Raw genomic sequence first — 24,611 nt, 5'->3', positions numbered from 1 at the left:
GGATGCTGGGGAGGCCAGGAGCCTGGGGCCCCCGGGTGGGCCCACGCGGGCCGAGGCTCACCATGGCAGGCACCGTGATGCTCTGGTTCCACTGAGGGTTGGCCGTCTTCTCAAGGATTTTGCTGCAGAGCTAGAAGACACAGAGGTGGCTGGAGCTCCGAGGAGACTCTGGACTCCCTTGGGGACCACCAGCCCAGCCAGCAGCCGTTCTCTGTCATACTGGGCAGAAGGCCCTGTGTGGTGGGCTCAGGCACAGGGAATCTTTGCTCCGTGGTAGGTCAAACCCAGGTCTGGGGAACAGATTGCCTGAATGCCACAACCCTTCACTCTCAGTTCGTATTTCTGGCTGGAATTCCCCCCTCCTCCCTCCCATTATGGTCATAACCCTGAATGTGGGGCCCCTGAGTCCAGCCTGGCTTTCCCAAGGGCCCATAACCTGCCCCTTTGGAAGACTGTGAGCCCCAGGAGTTTAGAGTTGGGGGAGAGGGGTGGGAGAAGGGGATAAGAGAGCTGAAGGGCCAGGCCAGGGCCATGCAACAGCATCTGAGAGTGAGGAGAAAATTAAGTGAATATACACACCCCGTCAGCCACAGTCTGCCTCAGATTAAGCCCTGCTCTTAAGACTTGGCTTTCCACAAACAAGAAACCTAGCGAAGTGGAAATCGGATCCAAGCATTAGCTCCAGTGCTCTGCTCTGCTCTGCCCTTGGGTTCCCCGGGGCAGCACCAGGCCCCTCAGCCAGCTCAGGGCATCCTGTGTCCACATGGGGATGACAGGTCAAGGCCTGATTTTAGAGATATAGATCCTGGTAGGTTTGCATGTTCTACACATAAATTCTGAGCAGCCTTTTTCAGAGCATTTACTATGGGCCCTGCAGTGCATGAGCATTTTCCATGCATTAGCTCATTTAGCTGACCTAGATCCGGGGTTTCGGTCCCTTCATGAGACGATGGTGCAGCCAAGACTGCCTCTATCCTTGGTTCACCCAGTGCCAGCCCCTGGCCCCACCCTCCTCACCTCCCTGTGAGAAGAGCCCAGGCTGAGGCTGGGCAGGGATGGGTACCAGGATACGGCCCTTGTGTGATCAAAAGGAAAGAAGAGAGCCCTGCAATCTGGCAAAACCATCGGCAGCATGGGACACAGTTCTCAGGGATGGGTTTACAAAGGGTTGCAAAGCACAAAAAAGATGCTCAACCTTCCTTGTCATGAAAGAAGCACAAATAAAACTAATGAAATACCATTTCTCATCCATCAGATTTGTTTTGTAAAAATCTCTAAAGCCTGGCAGCCTCCTATTGGCAGGGCTTTGACGGAAGCTCGACCCTTACAGAGGGCAACTGGCTACTATCAACATCACAAATGCAAACACCCTTTGACCTACCAGTTCTACTGGTAGACATTTATCCTACAGAAACACCGGCACATGTGCAGAATGGCATCCGGATGAGGTTATTTACGGCACTGTGGCTTCTGCTGGCGAGGATGTGGAATAACTCAGGTTAAAGGACCGGCTGAATAAATGATGGTCCATCCCCACGATGGAGTACTGTGCCGCTCAAAAAAGAATGAGGGCTGCTCGGTGTTACAAAACAGCCTCCAAGTTATCTTTATTAATTGAAAAGCTAAATACTGGGGGTGTCACATGTAACACGTAGACTGTAGGTAACACTGCTGAAAGGTACATTTGAAAGCTGTTAGGTGAGTAGATCCTAAGGATCCTCATCACAAGGAAAAAAGCATAGTTTTCTTTGGCGGGTCTCTATATGAGATGATGGATGTCAACTAAACTTATTATCATAATCATTTCACAATATAAGTCACACCATTATGCTGTGTGCCTCAAACTTATACAGTTCTGTGGTTATATCTCAATAAAACTGGGGGGGGGGATTAAAAAGCAAGGGGCAGGACAGTATAATGTGCAAACGTTTGTATAAAAAAGGTAAAAGCTAAAAATTATAGCCAGATGTGCTTGCATTTGCAGAATAAAGCCAGAATGATGGGAGGAAGCTAACTGCAGTGCTTCATCTGCAGGGGAGGGAAGAAATGCCGGACTGTCGGGGCAGGGCCGAGCAAGAAGGAGAGCTTTCATGATGGATGGTAGAGACAGATGGTTGATAGATAGATAGATAGATAGATAGATAGATAGATAGATAGATAGATATAGGATAGATAGATAATAAAGACAGACAGATGACAGGTGGATAGATATATAGATTGATAGATTATAGATAGATGTAATAAATGTACTACCTAATTCAAAAGTTAGATGAACAAAATTTTAAAAGGAAAAGAAAGGACTCTCTAACCAGCCACAGCTGAGAGACGTGCCAGCATGGTGCCTCAGCTCCCTGGAGCAAGAGGCCCAGGTTTGACCCTACCCTCCCAGGAGCGATGCAGGAAGTGGCAGACCTCCGCCACAGCAAGGGAAGCGCTTCCACCTGGCTGCCCTTGCTGCCACTGAGGAAGCCAATGGGATAACAGCCGACCCCATGGCCGCATCCAGGCCAGCACTGCCTCTGGTCCTCAAGTCCCCAACATCCTTCCCGCACCCTCTCCACTCCCCACACACTCAGCCAAGGCAGCACCAAGCTTCTCCTCCTCCTTCACTCCTCTCAGCCTTAAAAAAAAAAAAAAAAAAAAAAAAGGACTGATCTAGAAACGGAGAGGCATTGATTGGACTGTCGGGCCTTGGAGGGAAGGTAGGGGAGGGTGGGGGTAAGAGGGAGAGATCAACCAAAGGACTTATATGCAAGCATATAGGCCTAACCAATGGACACAGACAACGGTGGGGTGAGGGCATGAGCCGGGGGGGTAGGGGATAACGTGGGGATAAGGACACATATGTAATATCTTAATAAAAAATATATTAAATAAATAAATAAATAAAATAAAATAAAAACAACCTCTTTTACTGGATGAGGGAGTATAATTAGTACAAACTTTCCGGAGGGCTACTTGGCCACTTTTATCAAATACTTAAAAATAAGCATGCCTTCTGACCTGGGTCTCGAAACTTCCCTATGGAAGAGCAATCAGAGTGTGGACAAAGATTCCAGTACACGGACTTGTCACAGCATTGCTCATAAAAAAGGAAAACTACAGCAACAAAAATTACCCAAAAATAGGTTACTATTATGTTACATTCACTTAATGGAACAGTATGCAGTCATTAAGGAATTGTTTTCAAAGGCTATTTAGTAACCTAAGGAAATGCGAGATGAGAAAAGCAGTGTCCCAGACTGCACAGGTACCACTGATTCTCCCTATGGGTGGTAGTTGCGCGTTCTTTAGTTCACCAAGAACACAGAGTCAGCGAGTGCTGACCCACTGCTCCAGGGGGAAACACAGGGTTTGGCTCCTGCCAGCCTCTGTCACAACATTTTTGTCAACCAATCAATTCATAACTTTGTGTTACACGTGTTTCTGTTTAAAGACACCTTATTTAATAAATCTTGTTGATTCATTAACGTTGAATTCATGGTCAACAGCACGATCCCTCCTGCTGGCATGAAGCATTGCTAACATAGATTTTCTCCAGGAGGCATGTCACAGCCTTCCTGCACTTAGGAAAGCAATTCCGCACTCGCCTGGGACTGTTTTAAACAGTGAAATCGCCAATAACATGCGGAAAACGTGACACCAAGGAGATCAAGAAAGGGACACTTTTTACAGGCTGAGAGCTGAGCGTCCCATTGCTCCAACTCGGCTGGCAACGTGCAAGCCAGCCAGCTCCCAGTCCTCGCCACCGGCACCCGTGCACAAACCATCACGCAAGCACCGTGAGTACTGGCTTTGCAGTTACAAATACATTTTAGCGAGAAGGTGAACTTGCAAATACGGAATCTGCAAATAATGAAAATCATCTGTAACTGGATCTAATTTTTTTCTGGGGATGGAGTGGGGGTGAAGCCAACAGGAGGAGTGAGAACTGCAGAGAGGAAAACATGGCACAATGTTAACAATAGTTGTCCCCAGGGTACCGAGGGTACAGAAATACGGTTATTCTTTTGTTGGTTTTCCTTGGATTTCTCTGATTATTTTCACTTTTTTTTTTACAATTAATAAGTACTATTCTTGCATTTAGAAAAAAAAAGGTTGTTTTAAAGTTTCCTGCTCTGACATCCAAGTATCTACACACACACACACACACACACACACACACACACATCTATCTCTATCTCTATCTTTATCTCTATCTCTAACTCTATCTCTATCTCTATATCTATCTCTCTCATACTCCCCTAATAAGTAGCTCAGCCAAATCAGGTAAGCTTCACATCTTAGATAATAGTGCCATCAAGTGTCTATAAGAGGAAATGCAAAGAGTACCCGGCTGAGGTGGGTGGGTACACAGAGAGGACAAAACCCCAGGTCTGCTCAGATTAGGCTGTAATCAATGAGAAAAAGTGACACACAAGCTGACTGAGAGAGAGAGGCAGGCAGAATGAGACAGGCAGTGAAGGGAGCAGAGAGTGTGGGGGAGGCCATGACGAGGTGGGGAGAGAGGGGCACAGAGGCCTGGGGACTCCCAGGCTAAAGCTTTCAAGAGGGAAGGTCTCAACTGGCTCCTCCATGATAAACCCCTTCCTTCTAGAGCAGCGGTTCTCAACCTGTGGGTCGCGACCCCTTTGGCGGTCGAACCACCCTTTCACAGAGGTCGCCTAAGACCATCCTGCATATCAGATATTTACATTATGATTCATAACAGTAGCAACATTACAGTTATGAAGAAGCAACGAAAATAATGTTATGGTTGGGTCACATGAGGAACTGTATTTAAAGGGCCAGAAGATTGAGAACCGCTGTTCTAGAGGGAGAGTGGAGGGTGCAGCTTCTCACACCAGCCCAGCCACCAATCGGCTTTTCCTACACCAGGTTCCCTACCTCCATCACCACCCTCAGACATTTGCTCCTGCCTAGAAAAAGAGCCCAGGGCCAGCCAAGGGCATCCCAGGACAGGAGAAGACCTAGGGTGACAGAGGGACTGACAGGGACCCAGGAGCAGCCAGGAGCCAAAGTCAGGTTGGTCTTGGCTATAACCATCATCAGAGCATCCTACCCTCCCTGGGAATGTGGAATAAAACCATCTCAGGACTTTCTGATCCATCTAACTGGAAAAATTGGTCCCAGTCCTTAGATGAAGTGTCCTGCAAGACTGTCCAGCAAGCCTTCCTGCTTCCTTCCTGCCTTCTTGCCCCAGTGCCCCTGAAGGCCGGAAGAGGGCATCAGACCCTGACCCCAAGCCCAAACCAAACTGCATTTGGGTAAGGACCCACAGTGAGCTGTGGGGCAGAGAGAAGGGATGGGCCTCAAAACATGTTTGAAGTCAGGGCCAGGGGAGGCATATTTGGTGTAGCAAAGGCTTAAACGGGGGAAGAACTGATGCAGGCCCATGTGTTCTGCCTTCGATGGCGGTACCCGGGGAGGATGGAGACTCCCAAACGTGGGCAGGATGAGGCAGAAGATGACTCTTTGAAAGGGCCCAAGAGGCAGTAGGTAGAAATGTACAGAAAGGGCCCTGCAGGCCTAGGGGTGAAGGGAAGGTCACGGTTAAACAAGTGGGAGTCCTCCTGTGGAGAAGGGCCATCTGAAGGCTGGGCATGGCCAAGGAGAGCCTGTAGGCTGGGCAGACAGATGCTGGGGGACTCCATCCTAGGTGAGGCGGGATGGAGCAGAAATCAACAGGGACTAGAGCAACAAGCCTGCCTCTGGGCAGGAAGGTGGGCTGCCCAACTCCCACCACAAATTTTTAAAAATAACCATTATGTCTTTATTACATAGTTTTTAGTTTCCCTATCTTTACGCCTTCACATCTAGTTTTTATGCAATTGCTTCATTTCTCTCCAAATAGTCTCGTATCCACCCACTATCCATCTGCCTGCTCCGTGTCCATCCACAAACATGTGTCAATCCCAGAGACCCAAGCGCATCCATCCACATGCGTGCTGCTGCCCCGAGAGCTAGGCCTAGGCCAGTGTCTCCTCTGGAGTCCCACGCACACCTCACCTGTGCGCACGCGCCTCTGCTGGGCGTGGCCAAGGGCAGCACTACCAGCCTCACCTGTGCGCGCACGCGCCTCTGCTGGGCGTGGCCACGGGCAGCACTACCAGCCTCACCTGTGCGCACGCGCCTCTGCTGGGCGTGGCCAAGGGCAGCACTATCAGCCTCACCTGTGCGCACGCGCCTCTGCTGGGCGTGGCCAAGGGCAGCACGCCTGCACCTCACTCTGCCCCATGCTCTGCCCTCCCAGAGCATCCTCCCGCTTCTTTGCTCCTTACCATTTTCCCTGCGAAGCTGACCTCCATGAAGGGATCCACCAAGTTCTTCTTGTTGCTGTCAAAGCCGAAGAGCTGCTTCACGTTGTCCATCACGGCATCGTCCACTAGAGAGAAGGACACGCTGGTCACTGCCCACCTGCTGCCCCGCCTCCAAAACCCGGGCCTTCTGCCTGCCAGTCTCCAGGTGCTCTTGGCAAAGAGAGAGACGCTGAGGCGCCCGCTCAGCCCAGGGACTCCGGGAGTGAGGGCGTCCAGGAGGGAGGATCCCCTGAAATACTTCCTCACCCAGGCCCCCCCCCCCGCCCCGCCCAACTTGCTCACTAACACCACCACCCCACCCCTCAGCATCTTTCAGAAAAGGCCCACCAATTGATGTGTTAGAAAGCTACATCAGTGAGGGCAGTAAACTTCCGGAAAAGGACTGGAAGTTGTTATAATAATATCCCATTATTGGCATCCTTTTGACATTTTTCTTTACATCCATTAGCTCCGTGATTTACCTAAGGTTAACCAACAAGTCAACCCTGGGGTTTTTATGAATTTTTTATCTATGTTGCTTCAAATCAATATTTTACTAAATTAGCCATGTTTACATATGTATGTAGAGAGAGAGAGAGAGAGAGAGAGAGAGAGATGTGTATTTGTGAATGTATGCATATGGATGTGTTATCTATAATGTATATGAATGAGAGAGGAAATTGACAGTTAAAGATCATAGTCTTGCTAATGTCTACATGACTACAACAGATAACAATTAACATTTATATTCTATATACCCACCTATTTTGTTTTATTTATAGTTAAACAACATTGCAGAGAATTAAACATAGAGCACCTTCACTTTCAGCAAAGCAAACATTTCCATTTCCCCAACCCCCTTTCGGAATCTCACCAGCTTCACTCTGCATAGTTTAACCAGTAAGTGCAGAATGTTTTTAAGCACATATTTTTTGTTATTGTTGTTAATCCTCACTGGAGGATATTTTTTCCATTGATTTTAGGGAGAGTGGAAGGGAGGGGGGAGGAGAGAGAGACACATCGATGTGAGAGAGCTACCCACACTCCCCCAACCGGGCCGGGGAACCTACAACCCAGGTACGTTCCCTGGACCAGAATCGGATCCAAGACCCTTTGGTTTGCAGGCTGATTCTCTAACCACTTAGCACATCAGCCAGGGCTAAGCATGTATTTTAATGACCATTTACTACCCATTATATATTTAAAGGCTTTCCCCATGATTTTGGTTCAAATAAACCTGTACAGAAGGAACCCATTTCATTTATTGCTGTCATTAGTCAAAGCAGAAACCCTCAATTAGCTTTACGCAAAACTTGTAAACAGAGACCCAAGTAGCAAATGTTCTCACTGACTTATGAACTACAACTGGCTCATATGCCACCAACGCACACTGGAAGCAGCGGCTCACAGCCCACAGAACAGCTGAACCACTTCAGGAGCCTTCAACAATTACCAATGAGGCCCTGGCCGGTGGTTCAGTGGTTAGAGCATCACCCCCGCACACCAACGTTGTCACAGGTTAAATTCCCGGTCAAGGGCAGGGAGCTGGGTGCAGATTTAATCCCCCACCCCCGGGGCACATGTGGGAGGCAACCAATCAATGTGTGTCTCTCACATTCATGTTTCTCTTTCTCTCTCCCTCCCTCCCCTTCCCTCCCTTCCACCCCCTCTAAAATCAATGGAAAAATATCCTCAGGTGAGAACTAACAAAAATAAATAAAATAAAAATAAAAACGACCAATGTTTGAACCTTACCCCAAACCAAGTCGATCTGAACCACCAAAGGTGTGGCCCAGGCATCCCTACGTTAAAGCTCCCCTGGTGATCCTAGCACCCACAGCTCTAGAATATTCAGGATAGCTACAGTAAGTCCTCACTTGAGGTCATCAATAGGTTCTGTGACTTTAAGGGAACCAATACATATGCAACCAATTTTATCATAAACCAATTGATATAAACAAGAGTTAAGTTCGTATGGCATCGCATCAGCATTATAACAAAAGATGTTGAACAAAATGACGTTCGAGGACCTGCTGTAATCCCCCCGCCATTTACTGAGCACACGGATGGGGCCAATACAGGGCTAGCCACGGTGAGAAGCCAGGCAGTGGCCACAGTGGCCTTCCTGGGAGGAGGAGGGCACGGCCACACCAAGATGACCCACTGCTCCAGTGCCGGAGACCGAGTGGCTGCCCGGGACACAGGACTTTCAGGGTTAACCCAGGACAGTCGGAGGCAAACCCGGTGCTCATCCTTCACCCGCAGAGACACTGAGCTCTCCCAGCACGTCAGTGTCTGCCTCCCCAGACCAGGGTCTGCCAACTTGCAGGCTGGGCTTCCTCAAAGAGGAAAGAAAATCAGTGAGATCCAGCCCTGAGCACAGAACAGAGTCCAATGGTGCTGACTCCCTGGTGAGAACCAGGAAATGGGTCCACAGAGGCCACACAGCCAGACCAGGCTGAGGGGATGGGAAATGGAGCCCAGGGCAGATATTCGTCTCAAGATGTCTGGCATCTCTGTGACTCCACCAGCACTTACATGTCTTTTCATTCATTATGACTGCTTCTCTGTTAAGAACAATAAAAACCCTCGGGAAACCCAGAGAGGGGTTGGGGCTTCCCCGGAGGACAGCGCAGAGTGACAGGCACTGATCTAGCACAGTGGTCGGCGAACTCATTAGTCAACAGATCCAAATATCAACAGTACGATTGAAATTTCTTTTGAGAGCCAAATTTTTTAAACTTAAACTATATAAGTAGGTACACTGTTATTAACTTAATTAGGGTACTCCTAAGGCTTAGGAAGAGCCACATTCAAGGGGCCAAAGAGCCGCATGTGGCTCACGAGCCGCAGTTTGCCGACCACGGATAGCGGATTCCGGGAGTGAGGACTCCAGGCTGACGGGAGGCAGGGCGAGAGCGGAGGGGCAGCCCCTCCATCCATTCCCCGGGGAGCTGATGCGGCCCAGCGGGTCCCCACCGGTCCAGGCCTTCGGTCCCAGGGAAGGCCCACACTCACTCTGCGGTAAGTCCTCGGCCCTGAAGATCTTCAGGCAGAAGTGTGCCCCTCGGAGGGCCACGCCGGTCGGCCGGAGCAGGTTGCCTTCGATGTCCTCCTTGTCTTCCGAGGGGTCCTTTCTCTCCAGCTACAACGCAAACCAAATGTGATTCCTGACTCAACGACGTTTCCCTTCCTCAACCAACACCGGCGAAAGGGTGCGTTCTGAAGAGAGGCAGGCCGCACTGGCAGCTCACCAGCGCGGACCCCAGACAGGTTCCTCACCTGGGGCTCACTTCCCCCTCTGGGAAGTGGAGACAATAACAAGAAAAGAGACCAGGAAGAGAAGGTGGGACCAGGTGGCAGAGGACACGGCACAGGGCCCAGCGGAGGGGGGGAGGGGGGGGGGGGCGGGGGGGGGAGGGGGGGGGCGGGGGGGGCGGGGGGAGCGGGGGGATGGCATGAGACGAGTGGAGATGGAAGGGAGGGTCGGTCAGCAGCCAGGGCTCTCACACTGTGCCACTCTGACTCCCCGAGGGAGCCTAAGGGTGGAGCTCAGGAGAGAGACACGTTTAGAAACAGCCGCTGTGGGGAATGAGATAAGGAATAAACTGCACCCGTGGCAGCACCCGTGGCAACCAGCACCTCCGGGTGACTTCTGCCACCCAAACTGACCACAGAGTGGAGTGGACAGTGTGTGGTAGGGACAGTGGGGGACAGGAGGTATGTGGGAGACCCAGGGGTTAGTAAGCACACAGTGAGAATTAGGGTCATGGGGAGAGGGGAGAGTGTGGCAAGGGGGAGCTGATGGACTGGGAAACTGAGAGGGATAGGGGGCTGTCACCCCAATGAGGAAGAGCTGTCACCCAGCTGGTAAGGCAGGGAGAGAGGCGGAAAGAGACTGGTGGGGAGAGGGACTCCCGAGCTCCGATCTTAAAAGAAGATCAGATGTTGATGGCTCGTCCATGAGGACACGTCACACTTCGTGGCAAAGACAGGAATCCACACACAAGGACCCTCCGGGGCCAGCTCTGCAGGGCAGGTCACAGCCCAGAGGACCCACAGAGGGGGAAGAAGCCAGGGAAGCAGCCGCTGCAGGAGGAGGCAGCGCTGGGGCTGGGAAAGGCTGCTGGCACCCGCAGGGCACTGCGGTGAGGACCAGAGGCAGCTGCTCTCCAATCCCAGAGGCCTGGGGAGAGCCGGAGCCGAAAGCAGGGGCCTCCTTCTGAGCTGGTTCTAAAAGGAGTGACTTCCTCAGGGGAAAAACAAGGCTCCAGGTACTAGGAAGAGGAGGAAGCGTTGTTTTACAAGAGGATAACAGATTCGGAGATGCCCCATAGAAGGAGCAAGAAACACAATGGCGGAGAGCCGGGTGACAGAGGGACAGGGCTGGAGTGCACGGGGTGAGAGAGCAGGGACCGGCGCCCGGGGGTGGGGCTGTCTACCTGACCTCCATCGGCCCTCGGCACAGCACCCTGCATTCTCCCTCCCCTAAACTTTCCACTGTGGGTGCTTGAGCTCTTGTCACCAGCCAGCTCCTCCTCCTTGACATCCTCATGGGACTTGCCCTCAGCCTCCACCATGATATGAGGCTTTCCCTGGGAAACCCCACCTCCCACCACCCCTACCCTGGGGATCGCGTCCCTCCTCCTGACTCTCCCACTCCTCCTGGCCAGCTCAGCTGCAAAGACAGGGCCACCCCTGGCAGCTGCCCCGCTCCCCCCTCCATCTCTCCCTCCCGGAAGTCCGCACCACCCACATGCACCTCTCCCCCACGGCTCTCACTGCTGTCACAGTCAAGCCCAGGCCCTGTGCTCGCCTTGCCTGGATGACTGCAGCGCCGGCCCCACCGTTTGCCTATCTGAGTTCCAATTCTCCCATCAGGGAATCCACATATGGACAAGCCATTCGCCAGCACAGCTCCTTGTCCTCCACCAACAGCGTCTTCATCTCCTGTCCCCTTCAGCTGCTAGAGGCATGGCCCCATCTCCAACTTCCAACCACACAGAACCACTCCTCCAGCAAAACCTTGACCACTGACACCCCTCTCAGAAGACAGCTTGCAAGCTATCCACCTCCTCCAACCCCTCACAGAGCGAGACACCAGCACACAGCGGGGCACACAGCAGGCGCTCAATAGTGTGCATTCCGTATTATCTGTCCTCTGCATCAGCTCTAGGCCCCGTCCTTCTGCATCCTCCCTGCCCCGATGCCCTGGCCACCTCGGCCCTGTGCCTCCACCAGCCTGCCTAAGCCACGCCTGCCACCTCCACCATCCACCTCCAGGTCTGCTCTGGGCCACTGAGCATCATGAGGCTGTGCCACAAAGTCCCCAACCCAGAGTGGGTCCAGAAACCCTCCGTTTATATCTAATGAACACCTCATTTCTCTCCCACAACTACTACTCCAAACGTTTTCTCCTCTCTCCAGACACACAATGATGCTGCTATCTCCCCAACTCTACACCCTTTCTCCTTCTACCACCTCCAACGTATAACTGTTCTTCCTGAAATGATCTCACATCTGCAAAGAAGAAAAATATGCAAAAGACAGATGATTGCCAGAGACAGGGAGGAGGGAAGAGTGGAGGGAATGGGAAGATGGTCAAGAGGTACAAACTTCCAGCGGTAAGTCATGGGGACATAAGATGCAGCATGGCGACTATAGTTAATGTAAAATTGCATATCGGGAAGTTGCTAATAGACTAGATCTTAAAAGTTATCACCACAAGAAAAAAGATTTTTTTTGTAACTATGTGAGGTGACAGATGTAACTAGACTTTTTGTGGTGATCATTTCACAATATATACAAATATCGAATCAGTATAACATATAACATGAAACTAACATGTTACATGTCAATTAGACCTCAAACAAAAAGTATTAAGAGAATAAAATACGAATGTATATCCTTCTGAGAGGATATGCAGAGAGATATTAATAACAGTTCTCGCTGAGTGGTAGAATTATGAGTGATTCGTTTTTTACTTAGACTTTTCCACGTAGTCTACATTTCTCATAATTACTGTGTGTTCTCTTAAAGCAGAAGGACGGAAGTTGCTTGTTTGTTTGTTTGTTGGTTTGTTGGTTGGTCCTCCGCTACCAGGTAAGGTGCTGTGAGGAGGACAGGGACATGGACTCACAGGCGCTTCGTTTCCAGGCCCCAGCACACACAGGCTTGCTTTCAGGTAGCCTCTGGCCCCAGCGGAGAAATCATCAGGGTCTGAGAGCAGCAGCCACTTCCTGAGATAGGCGTGTCCTACGGGAAACAACGTCCGTGGGTGATCACGGAATTGGGAGGACCCAGGTCTGCAACCACAACCGGGAGCCGAGGGCGGACTACACGTGGGTGAGATAAAGGACCCGTCCACTGGACAGGGGGCAGGACTCAACTTGTAGAATAAAAGGTGCTTGGAGTGTGCAAGTAGGTTGGAGTCAGAAATGTTAACAGGAACCCCAAAGCCAGACTCGGCGCCATTTACCTCTCCCCTCACTCAGGAAGTGACCGGGGCAGAAACCTGGCTGTGGGGAAATGCTAGACGTGTCACCCAAATGACCCGACCCACCCCTGTCCAAGGTGACCCCCGCCTCCAGCTGCCTTTGCTTGGGGCCTTCCAGAATGAGCATCCCTGGCTGACCCGCTGAGACCCTCGTGAGGGCTGGATCTCCCTGGGGGGCCTGTTCCTCCTGGAAGGTGGAAGCCTGCCCTCCCTCACTCCTGCAGCTCTCACCTCCACATCTTAAAACCCCCAGGACCTAACTCCAACTCTACATCCTAAAACCCCCCCAGGAGGAAACTGGGTGTCCCCCAAGCAGCCTCCAGACCAAAATGCAAGGACATGGCCAAGGGGACGAGAAGGTGACTCACGGGGCTCTCTGTAGACGGCACCCACATCTATCTGAAATTAAACAGAGAGAACACACATCAAACTCTTGCCCCTGGAGTGTAACATAAAGTGTGGTGCATCACATCAGCCCATGAAAAATCGTGTTCTGAAGGGACTGCCCTTCTGGTAGCTGGACGGGATGCTGGCGATTCGTGAATCGCTTAATAAAGCCAGTTGGACCATCAGAAAACATCATGTTTTGAAGAACATATGGAGACATGGGGAGATGTTCCTCCTTTGATAATACATGAGAAGGAAGAAAGCGGAATATTTTGTTGTTGTTGTTGCTAATCCTCACCCAAGGATGTCTTTCCCACTGATTTTGAGAGAAAGGGGGAGATATATCAACTGGCTGCCTCCCACAGGCGCCCTAACCCAGACTAGGAATCGAACCCACAACCCAGCCTTGCATGAGCCCATGCTCTAACCACTGATCTACACTGGTCAGGTCAAAAGTGGAATTTATTTTTATTAAAGTTTGGTCAAGTATATACGTGCATAGAAAAGAAAGAGGAAAGGAAATACAGCTGTAACTGTGCTCTTTCTGGGTGGTAAATTTGGGTGGGTTTTATTTTATTTTTGTTCTTTCCTGTATTTTATAACTTTCTGTAAAAAAAAAATAATAGATGAGGGTGATGTTGATGGTGGGGAAACTGGGGGGAGGAACGGGGATATGTGGGAACACTGTACTGTCCTCTCAGCTTTGCCATGAACCTAAAGCTGTTCTGAGAAATATTTTCTTAAATCATGGATTACTTTTATCATTAGAAAAAAATAGTGTTTTACCTTAACTGTTGGGTTCTCAGGACAAGAAGTGTTTCAAAGATTAGCGACTCCAAATATAATGAAGACCCATTTGTCACAGAACGACAGGCTGGAGCCCATGCCTCTGAAAACTGCCTCCCCAGGAAGAAAGATGTAGTGTTCCACCTGGTGACTTAATTCCCAGAGGAAAGGGGTCACGTTTTATTTGGATAGCAGAGGAGGTTAAAGTAAGCTGTGCCCTTTCTTCCCATTTGATAAATGCTTGAAGACTCAAACATGAGGAAATCAGTAAGAATTACATTACAACAGCATTCAGGGAGGTCTCCATGGCTCGCTGCCTTCCCTGTGTGTAGCCTGTGAAAGCAATTCTCTGAGCTGAATTGTATGTTTCTCAGTTCTCCACAAGGGCCTGTTCACTTCTGCACTGTTTGAGACAAATAAGGGAGGGGGCAGGCTCCCCTCGCTCCCCACTGCCCACCCGAGTGCCTCGCTGCACACCTGGGGTCCACTCCCAGCCCTGGGTGACGTGAGCCCCGGCACAGAGCACCGGCGTCTCACTGGCCCTGATGGTCAGAACCAGGAGGAGAGCTGCCGAAACTCGAATTACACGCTGCCTGTCCAGGTGTCAGGACAAATACAAGTTAAAAATAAGAAGCTGAACTCCCCTAACAGAAATAAGGGAAGAGACTTCTCTTCCCTCTTTTTGGCAGAACATTTACCTTAACAACTTGCAAATGTTAAGTATTTTCTCTTTCTTTGAAATGAATCATTTTTTTTAATTTTTTAATTTTTTTATATTTGTATTGATTTTAGAGAGGAAGGGAGAGGGAGAGAGAGAGAGAAACATCAATGATGAGAGAGAATCATTGATCGGCTGCCTCCTGCATGCCCCCTATTGGGGATCAGGCCTGTAACTCGGGCATGTGCTTTTGGCTGGAATCGAACCCGGGACCCTTCCGTCCACAGGCCGACACTCTATCCACTGAGCTAAACCAGCCGGGGCGAAATGGATCTTTTTAGAAACTAAATAAGCCTTTCCTCAGTTTTGTGACCCAGACGCATCTCCCCCCAGGTTCTCCCCATCTCTGTGAGGAGGGAGGGGCCTAACTTCAGGGCCTGCCTTGCTCCGAGGGGTAAAGTACCTCCTCTCCTGAAAACGTGAGCTTGTTTTCTGTTCCCTCTGGATAAAGTCAACTAACAACACAGACGGTCACCCCGAGGACCAGGTCGCGTGAGGACGGGCGACGTGTGACCGTGCTGTCAGGCCCACTCACTGGAGGACGAGTGACTGTCCATCTTGAGAACCTGTGGGGGTTGGGTTCTGCCGGATGGACACGACGTGAAAAGACTTCTGCCCTTCAGCCTCTCGGGAGTGCCGGGGACGCACACCGCACTCTGGTTCAATGATTCCTCGGTCACACAGTGCTCTCTCCCTCCTACCTCTGTGGAGAGGATTTCCGGGCCGGGAGACCCTGTTTTGTTCATTCTATTTTGCCAACACCGACCAAGACAGGATTTCTGAAGTGCCAACCCTGGCACATTACCCACAGAGCCTCCACTAACACGGATACGCGAGAACTGGCTGCTTGCAAAGAAAATAAACCATTACCCGGAACTCCCCGATGAGAGCGTCAGTCCTGCGGGAGCGGGAGTCCACCACCTGGAGGGAAAGATAAATTAAAACTCTCATGAGTAAATGTTGGCCCAGACAGGGTCCAGCCCAATAGATCTTCCCCCGGCACTCTACTCCAGAGATTGTGCTAAGCCATGTTTAACCTGCACAAGAACCCTTGCATAGGTGCTATTATTCTCCCCATTTCACAGATGAAGAAACAGAGGCAAAGAAAGAGAGATTACAAGACTTGTACAGAATCACACAACTCCTAAATGGCAGCAGCAGGGTGAGAACGCAGTTTGGCTCCAGAGCCTATAATTTTAACCACTAAACTATATTGTCTTTTAGAGGAAAGGAGAAAGGAGCTGTCAGGGCCCAGAGGAAGAAATCTTGGCCAGAAATGGCACATGGGAGAGAATCGAAGATGGCGGCATAGGTAAAACACCAGAGACTGCCGCCGTGGACAACCACTTCAAAAATACAACTAAAAGTCGGAGCGGACATCAACCAGAACCACGGGAAGGCTGGCTGAGGAGAGTCTCTTCAACTAGAAGCAAGAACAACAGCATTCCAACGCTCAGCGGAGGCGCAGTGTGGAAAATTTAAAGGTACGGCGGTGCGGTGGTGAGGGTGCGCGCGCAAAGCGGGCTGGCGGCTGAGGGCGCGATTGTCGTTTTCAATTAGGAGCGAATCTCAGACTCTGGGCTACAGATCCGGGCGAGTCTCTAGGGACCCAGACTCAAACGGGAGAAGCGGGACTGTCTGGCTACGGCCCCTCCGAGGTTTGCAGCGATTGCTGGGACAGAGAGGCAGAGCCCCTGGGGACGGACTGAGAGTGGCCATAGCTGCTCCCTCCCCCCGCCCTGTTGAGCCCGCCCCGCCCAAACCCTGCGCACAACCATTTGCCGATCGCCTCAGGCAAGGGCTGGACTAGCACCTCCCCTGAGGACTGAAGTTTTCCCACAGCTGATTTCCACCGCCAGTCGGCCTGATGGTCAAATCCCTCTAGTGTTAACTACAACAATTAAGGCTTCGCTAGAACAAGACTGCGCACAGAGACCACAAGGGGGTGCACCAAGAAAGCATAAAAGATGCGGAGACAAAAAAACATGACAGAAATGGAGGATATGGAGCTAAGAATCGCAATTTTGAGGGCTTGCCATAAATTTGTGCAGAGCCTCACGAAAACTAATGAGACCCTCGATGCTACGATAAAGAAATTAGAAAGTAAGCATACACGGACTGAAATAAAGAATATTATACCCAATAGCAGACCAAAGGAGTGCAAGAATCAAACCAAAGATTCGACAAAAAACACCCAATTGGAAAAGCATAATGAAAAAGGAATCCAAAAGTGTGAAGACAGCGTAAGGAGCCTCTGGGACAGCTTTAAGCGAACTAATATCAGAGTCATTGGAGTCCCAGAAGATGAGAGACAGCAAGATATTGAAAACCTATTTCAAGAAATAATGGCAGAAAACTTCCCCCACCTAGTGAAAGAAATGGACTTACAGGTCCAAGAAGCGAAGAGAACCCCAAACAAAAGGAATCCAAAGAGGACCACACCAAGACACATCATCATTAAAATGCCAAGAGCAAAAGACAAAGAGAAAATCTTAAAAGCAGCAAGAGAAAGAGGCTCAATTACCTACAAGGGAATACCCATACGACTGTCAGCTGATTTCTCAACAGAAACTTTGCAGGCCAGAAGGGAATGGCAAGAAATATTCAAAGTGCTGAATACCAAGAACCTACAACCAAGATTACTTTATCCAGCAAAGCTATCATTCAGAATTGAAGGTCAGATAAAGAGCTTCACAGATAAGGAAAAACTAAAGGAGTTCATCACCGCCAAACCAGTATTATATGAAATGCTGACAGGTATCCTTTAAGAAGAGGAAGAAGAAAAAGGTAAAGATACAAATTATGAACAACAAATATGCATCTATCAACAAATGAATCTAAGAATCAAGTGAATAAATAACCTGATGTACAGAATGAACTGGTGACTATAATGAATCAGGGACATAGAAAGGGAATGGACTGACTATTCTTGGGGGGGAAAGGGGAATGGGAGATTCGGGAAGAGACTGGACAAAAATCATGCACCTATGGATGAACTCAGTGGGTGGGGAGTGAGGGTGGAGGGTGGGGTGGGAGCTGGAAGGAGGGGAGTTATGGGGGGAAAAAAGAGGAACAAATGTAATAATCTGAACAATAAAGATTTAAAAAAAAAAAAGAAAAAAGAAATGGCACATGGACAAACAATCCTATATAATAAAAGCCTAATATGCAAATCAACCAAACGACAGGTCGCTATGACACACACTGACCACCAGGGGGCAGATGCTCAACGCAGGAGTTGCCCACAGGCCCCAGGCTAGCCAAGGTGGGTGCCAGGGGGAGTCCCCCCACGCCCAATCGCCCCTGCAGTGCTGGTGGCAGCAGGGGGGTGGGGGCAGGGGTAGGACCAGGGAGTGGGCAGCATCAGGCTGGCCAAGGCAGGTGCCAGTGGGGGCCCCCTGATCACCCCACAGATCGGCCCTGATCACTGGCCAGGCTTAGGGACCCTACCCGCGCCTCTAGTATAAGATGAAAATCAATGTTCCCGCTACAAGAATGATTTCAGGACCCTGACCCGGGACACCTGGGGGTGCTGAGCAGCAGGCTCTCCCCTCTCAGCTGCTGCCTCCATCTGAACTGCTGGAGGCATTTCCGTGACCAGCAGCCTTGGGGTGAGCCTCTGACAGCACTCATGCCCTGGGCTTCGAGGCTTCTCTGTCACACACGTGCATGGGTGACGGGCATGTGCGTGTACACAGCCCACAGAGGACCTCTGGTCACCCAAACGTACCGTGATGAAGATGGGCTCATCGAACAGCTCCGCTGGAGAGTCAAACACGTTGAAGAACAGAGTCTGTTGGTTCAGGGCAGAAGGGAGACGAGTGAGTGTCTGCCGATGCCCAGGCCCCCAGGCCGGGGAGAGAGTCAACCGCCCACCACAGCACTCGGGCTGGTCCACACGGAAACTGGAAACCGTGGAATGAGCTCAGCCGGCACTGAGCTCTGGGACCTGACAGATTCTGGGAAGATCCTCCCCTGACTCCACAGAGGTCGTCATCTCAGGGGCAGGGTGAGGGGCTGGCCCTACAGGATGACCGGGATGTGGAGCTGTGGGAGCCCAGGGCAAGAACACGAGCTAAAACCATCTCTCCAGTTCCTCAAACAGCCTGTTCACACCTTTGGTGGCACATCTCTCCACCCAAAGTCAGCGCCTACGTAACACCGAGGGGCTTGCCGGGCGGGCGTCTGCTGTGTGCTCCCTATCAGAGCCCACCAGGGCCCCAGCCCTAACCCCATTGCCTCCCACCTCATTGAAGAGGGGGCTGTTTCCCTTGTGGATCCGCGTCCGCCTGGTCTGCCCAGCGGCAGTGACCTTGACCACAGGCTTGATGTTCACCCCTGGCAGCTGGCGCCCCTCGATCACCTGGACCCTGATCTGAAAGCCAAGAGGAAAGCAGAAGTGGTCAGAAACACACACATCCCACTCCTCCCCGCCACAAAAAAAAAATCAGAAATCTCGGGGACCATCCTCACTGCAGGTCTCAGGAAGAGGAGAAACCCAGCAGGCGTGGCTCAGTGGTTGAGCATCAGCCTATGAACCAGGAGATCACAGTTCGATTCCTGGGTTACAGGCTCGATCTCCAGGCAGCTGATCAATGATCCTCTCTCCTCATTGATGTCTCTATGTCTCTCTCCCTCTCTCTTCCTCTCTGAAATTAACAAAAACATGTATTTTTCTTAAAGACTTGGGAAAGCCTTGTGAAAACAGTCCCCACCCAGGTCCCTTGCTCCTATACATCCCACGTTTCCACACAAGAGCTGCCAGGCACCCAGGTAAGCTAAGGCATTAATTCCTGGCACCGGGCCAGGCATCCCTCCCCAGGTTCCTGCAGCCGCTGGCACCTCGGGCCCTTTGACGCTGATGCTTTTAAGTGGCTTGAACATCCTGCAATGACAATTCCCTCAGAGCCTGAACTCAGATAGTAAGGCTCCCCCTCTCTGCTCTTTATAAGATGCAACGCTGTTCACATTCTGAGAAATAAACTAAGAGTTTCCTCCACTGACTATAAGTAAACGGAGGTTTCAAAAATATGAAATTTTAAAATATTAAAACAATTTTCATGGGAAAAATAAAGTTTACTGGTTCTAATTCCTAATCAGTAGTTACGTATTGATTGGTTAACTTTTTTTAAACTAGCATTCTGTAGAAGAATATGTTAATAACAATGGAAAGGTAGATGAGTGGTTTTTATTCTCTTCTTTTTGCTGTCTTTTCCAAATTTTCTACAATATAAATATTAACCTTCTAAGGAGGAAAAAAAGGCAATAAGAACATGTCTTGGGAATAATAAAAATACGTTAGAATTTTGTCTCTCAGACAAACATAGCGCTGATAGCTGGCACGTTTGCCTAAATTACTATGATGTAAAACTAAAATATGTTTTTACAATTTGTTGCACTTACTAAAGATTTGTTTCCTATTTTTTAATATTATTTTTATTGATTTCAAAGAGGAAAGGAGAGGGAGAGAGAGAGATAGAAACATCAGTGATGAGAGAGAATCATTGATCGGCTGCCTCCTGCACGTCACCCACTGGGGTTCAAGCCTGCAACCCAGGTATGTGCCCTGACCGGGAATCAAACCATGACCTCCTAGTTCAGTGATGGTGAACCTATGACACGCGTGTCAAAAGTGACACGCGAACTCATTTTTTTGGTTGATTTTTCTTTGTTAAATGGCATTTAAATATATAAAATAAATATCAAAAATATAAGTCATTGTTTTATTATGGTTGCAAATATCAAAAAATTTCTATATGTGACACGGCACCAGAGTTAAGTTAGGGTTTTTCAAAATGCTAACACGCCGAGCTCAAAAGGTTCGCCGTCACTGTCCTAGTTCATAGGTTGACGCTCAACCACGGAGCCAGGCCGGCCGGGATGTTTCCTATTTTTAATTTTAAAAGTCGTTCTGAAGCGTTAAATATCACTAAGTGCAACTCTATCAAAATGGAACATTTTGTAGAAAAGCAAACAGATAAACAAGGGACCAAAATTAAAAGGCAAATAAAATGGAATGGATTTTTGGATTAAAAATACGTCAAAGGGTTAATAGTGTCATTATCTGAAGAGGTTAAACAAATTCACATTTCACAGACTTTCAGAAAAATCATGGCACGAAGGAAGGGCATGGATATCGGGAGAGGAAACATAGCCAGGCAGCTTCTCAGCTGATGCTCGCCCTGCATGCCCAAGGACCACACCTGGAGCAGCAGGAGCTAGCGAGCCAGGTAAACTCTGGTTGGCAAACAGATACGCTGAATCTCTGCAATGTACCTCCCCCGTGCCCCTTTTTAAGAGCAAAGCCAGGGCTGGGCAGAGGCTTATTCTGAGGCCCTATGATGTGACTGCCCGTTGCACACCTTCCCCGGCCCCGGAAAACCAGGCTTCCCCCAGGAGCACTGCTAGGGTCTCCCCTGAGTTGGGACAGACAAGCAGGCACCGGCACTACAGCTGTGGGCCCACTCAAGGGGAGACTGTGGCCGCAGACGGCCCTTACCTGGAAGTCCTGCGGTTTGTCCGACAGCACCTTCCTGGGTGCGGGGGCGCCTCTCTTCCTTTTATTCCCCGGGTGGTACGGGGGAGGGTGGGAAGCTGGCTTCTTGGGCGTGGAAGGAGCCCCGGGGTCTGGGGGGCCGGTCTGGTCCAGGAAGGGCTCTGCCTCATCTCCCGTGAGGCCCTGGTCCTCGGTGTCCTCCTCTCCTCCTGTGTCTGGGAGGAGAGGGTGCTAGTGAGTCCTGGTCCCTCCGGCCCTGCCCTGGGGACCCAGCCAGGTAAAGGAGGGTCCACAGGGCATGGCACCAATACTCACCACCACCCCAGCCCCTCTCCTTCCCCCATCGATGAGCCAGGATGGATGAGGAAGGAGAAGAGACGCGTCCAGCAGCTACATGTGGGGGCGGTCAGTCCAGTTAGTCAACAGGAAGGAGAGAGAATGGCCCCCCGCCCGTCCTGCAGGGTGAACCCCTGGCCACCGCGGCCCACGCCCGTGAGCTGACGACGGCAGCTGTGAGATGGTTACGGGTAACGGGTGGGTCAGGACAGCCCTGGCTGTGTCTCACCCGTGGGGGCCAGCCACTTCTTCCCCGAGTATCTTGTGTCCACAGTGCTGTCACTGAGCAGGGACCACGTCTCTGCCCGGCTCTGTCCCCCACCTGGCACGTGGGCGGGCACAGCCCCGGGAGGGGAGGAGGGAGTGGGTAAGGGAAGCCAGCCAGCTCCCCTCTCCACCCAACCCTGCTCCCTCTGCCACCCCAGCCCCACACGAAGCTCAGGAGCAGATGCCACATCTGGGGGGGACTGTCCCTCTCACCACCTTCCAGGCGGGACCGGGAACTGGGCACCTCTGGGAGCCTCCCCTGCGCAGTGTGAACCTACCTCTGTCAGAGCCACCTCAGAAGTTGCCCCAGAACATTCGGGGCCCTGCAGGCTCCCCACCCTCTGTCCCCAGGAGCACCCCTCCTCCCTCCCTCCACCTGTACCCCAGCCAGAGTGACCTCCCATCGCCAAGCTCAGACAGGCAGGCCTCAGTGAGATGGGCCTGCGCCACCCCCTCTCCAAGAGCCCACACAGGGCTGGGCTCCCGGACTGGCCTGGGGCCCCCGGAGACAGGGCTCCACACGGGGACAGGGCTCCACACAGGGACAGGGGCTCCACACGGGGACAGGGCTCCACACAGGGACAGGCGCTCCACACGGGGACAGGGCTCCACACAGGGACAGGGGCTCCACACGGGGACAGGGCTCCACACAGGGACAGGGGCTCCACACGGGGACAGGGCTCCACACGGGGACAGGGGCTCCACACGGGGACAGGGGCTCCACACGGGGACAGGGGCTGCTCAGGCTGTGCTGCGTCTGCCTCCAAGTCTCTTTACCAGGAGAGAAGCTGTAGACTCTTTTCCGTGGGCGAGTCCCCACCTGGCCCACCTGTGTAGCTTCCTGCCCACCCAGCAGGCCCGGCCACCCAGGCCCCTGACTGTCAGCCAGCCACCCCGGCCTGGGTCCTCCCTGGACAAGACCAGCAGAGGCAAGTGGAGCGAGCGGAAGCAACCGTGGGACTCCGTGTCTGCTCTTTTCACAAATGATAAACTATAGGCCCAGAGAGGGGGAGTGGCCAGCCCAAGGTCACACAGCTACTGGGTGTCAAAGGTAAGACTGTAACTCGTGTCCCTGACTTCGACCCAGAGCTCTTTCAAGGAAATTCCAGCCCTTTTGTCCCATGTCATCACCAAAGGCCTGCTAGGTCCCGGGCAGGGAAGCACTGGGCTCTGGGGAGTGGGTGGGGCCTCCGGCATCACCTGGGAAAAGGCCCCTTCCCACAGGCATGTCCTCTACACCACAGCACCCACCCAGGCACAGCTCCCTCCCTGGAGCCGAGTGGGGGCGTTGGAGGGGGACGCGTCCTCCCACTAACCCGAGTGGCACCTGGGGAGCATGCCTCCCGCCTTCCGCCTTTCTCCTGCGTGGCAGAGGCAGTTCTCAGGATCCCCCCTCCCCTGTGTCCTCCCCCGCCTCACTGTGGCCCCACCCCCATGCTCGGGGAGCCTGGCTGGGCCTCTTCCCTGGGCCTCCCAAGGAGAGGGGGCTCCTCACCAGCCATCATATCCTGGTCAGGCAGAGTCGGGGAGGGGTCCAGAGGAGTGGTAGGTGGGAAGAGGGGCACAGCTCCGGGGAGCGGCGTGTAGGACACCTGCAGGACCAGTGAGGCCTGAAAGAGAGGGGAGAGGGGAGCAGGTGGGTGCACTGGCCTCAGACCACCACCCTCCACCATCTTTCCTGTTCCTTTCATCCCTCGCAGAGGAAGAGGGCTCTGAGGAGGGTCAGGTTTGCAGGAGGCTGTGGCAAAGCCACCCCTAGGGGGCCCTCAGCGTAAGAGCCCAGAGTCTGAAGTCAGGTTCCACCACCCAGGAGCTGTGCAACCTTCGGCAAGGTCTGTAGCCTCCCTGTGCCTCAGTTTCCTCCTCTATAAAAAGGGGTAGTAATAGCAATAGCACCTTCCCCCGGGGGTCCAGTGAGGATTAGATGAGTGGACAGAGCACATCATAAGCTTCTATAAATGAATCAGAGCGTGGCCAGCCCAACGTCACACAGCTACTGGGTGTCAAAGGTAAGACTGTAAGACTGTAACTCACGTCCCCTGACTTCGACCCAGAGCTCTTTGAAATTCAGCAATCATCAACACAATTCTTAGCCACTCCTAAGAATTTTTCAACTCTCAGCCCAGGCCTGACCTCTCTGCTCAGCCGAGGGCCGAGGAGACAAGGGGGTTGCCTCCACAGACAGCTCAGCCTGTTCTGCTCAGACCCAGCTCCGAGACAGGCTTCCTGAGCCCTCTTCACTCCCAAAGGCACTTCTGTCCCCACCTCAGCTCCCGCGGCTCCAGCTTTGACCATCCAAGAGGAGAGGGACTGGTCACATCACTGGAATGGACAGGGGGAGGCTGCCTGTGTCCCCACCCACTGACCCCACCATGAGTGGTGCACTGCTCAGAGTGCCCCTGAACCTGAAGGAACAGTGCAGTCACAGCAAGCTCTCCAGCCTTGCAGCTCCTAGGCCAGTGGGGGCCTGGCCAGGCCTTCCCTGGAACCCCAGGGCCAACAAGCCTCCTGGGGTAGCCTTTTTATCGATCAAAGTAATAAGTGCTCTATTGAACAAAGGCAAACGGAAACAAACTGCTATAATTCTACCACTATTTGCATCTCGATATCATTATCGCTAATGCCTTTTAAACAGTGTACAGCTCTGTTATATATAAAATGCTTTTCTTTTACTTCATGTTAGTAAGCACGTCCCCAGGTTTTGACAAACTCTTTATAACTGTCATTGTTAATGATACATAATACCGTCTGAGCAGCTCTAGTGTGATTCACTAGGTATCTCTCTCAGCCGAGTAATCGTAGGGGTTTCCAGAAGGTCCTGGAGCA

General features: G+C 51.5%; 1 protein-coding gene across 19 annotated transcripts in view; it reads right to left on the bottom strand.

Moving 5' to 3' along the window:
- The window catches only part of DYSF (dysferlin), a 200,321-nt gene that overhangs the window by 126,057 nt on the left and 49,653 nt on the right, over positions 1-24,611 (bottom strand). For 11 of the 19 annotated variants that reach the window (XM_070429442.1, XM_070429443.1, XM_070429449.1 and 8 more), the window contains exons 5-15: positions 23,281-23,395; positions 21,748-21,840; positions 21,186-21,397; positions 18,933-19,061; positions 18,417-18,479; positions 15,557-15,607; positions 13,164-13,194; positions 12,439-12,554; positions 9,318-9,444; positions 6,282-6,385; positions 62-130 (exon numbers count right to left, since the gene is read on the bottom strand). In XM_070429442.1, the coding sequence (XP_070285543.1) occupies positions 62-130; positions 6,282-6,385; positions 9,318-9,444; positions 12,439-12,554; positions 13,164-13,194; positions 15,557-15,607; positions 18,417-18,479; positions 18,933-19,061; positions 21,186-21,397; positions 21,748-21,840; positions 23,281-23,395 (1,110 nt within the window). The remainder of the gene's footprint in view (positions 1-61; positions 131-6,281; positions 6,386-9,317; positions 9,445-12,438; positions 12,555-13,163; positions 13,195-15,556; positions 15,608-18,416; positions 18,480-18,932; positions 19,062-21,185; positions 21,398-21,747; positions 21,841-23,280; positions 23,396-24,611) is intronic. The other 8 variants (XM_070429450.1, XM_070429458.1, XM_070429455.1 and 5 more) reach the window with 1 other exon arrangement.

This window comes from Myotis yumanensis, unplaced genomic scaffold, assembly GCF_028538775.1.
Source record: "Myotis yumanensis isolate MYYU_CA2020_CCGP unplaced genomic scaffold, mMyoYum1.0.hap1 SCAF_11, whole genome shotgun sequence".
NCBI lineage: Eukaryota > Metazoa > Chordata > Mammalia > Chiroptera > Vespertilionidae > Myotis > Myotis yumanensis.
Note: the sequence above shows the minus strand (reverse complement) of the source record. Positions and strands in the feature narration are given on the sequence as shown.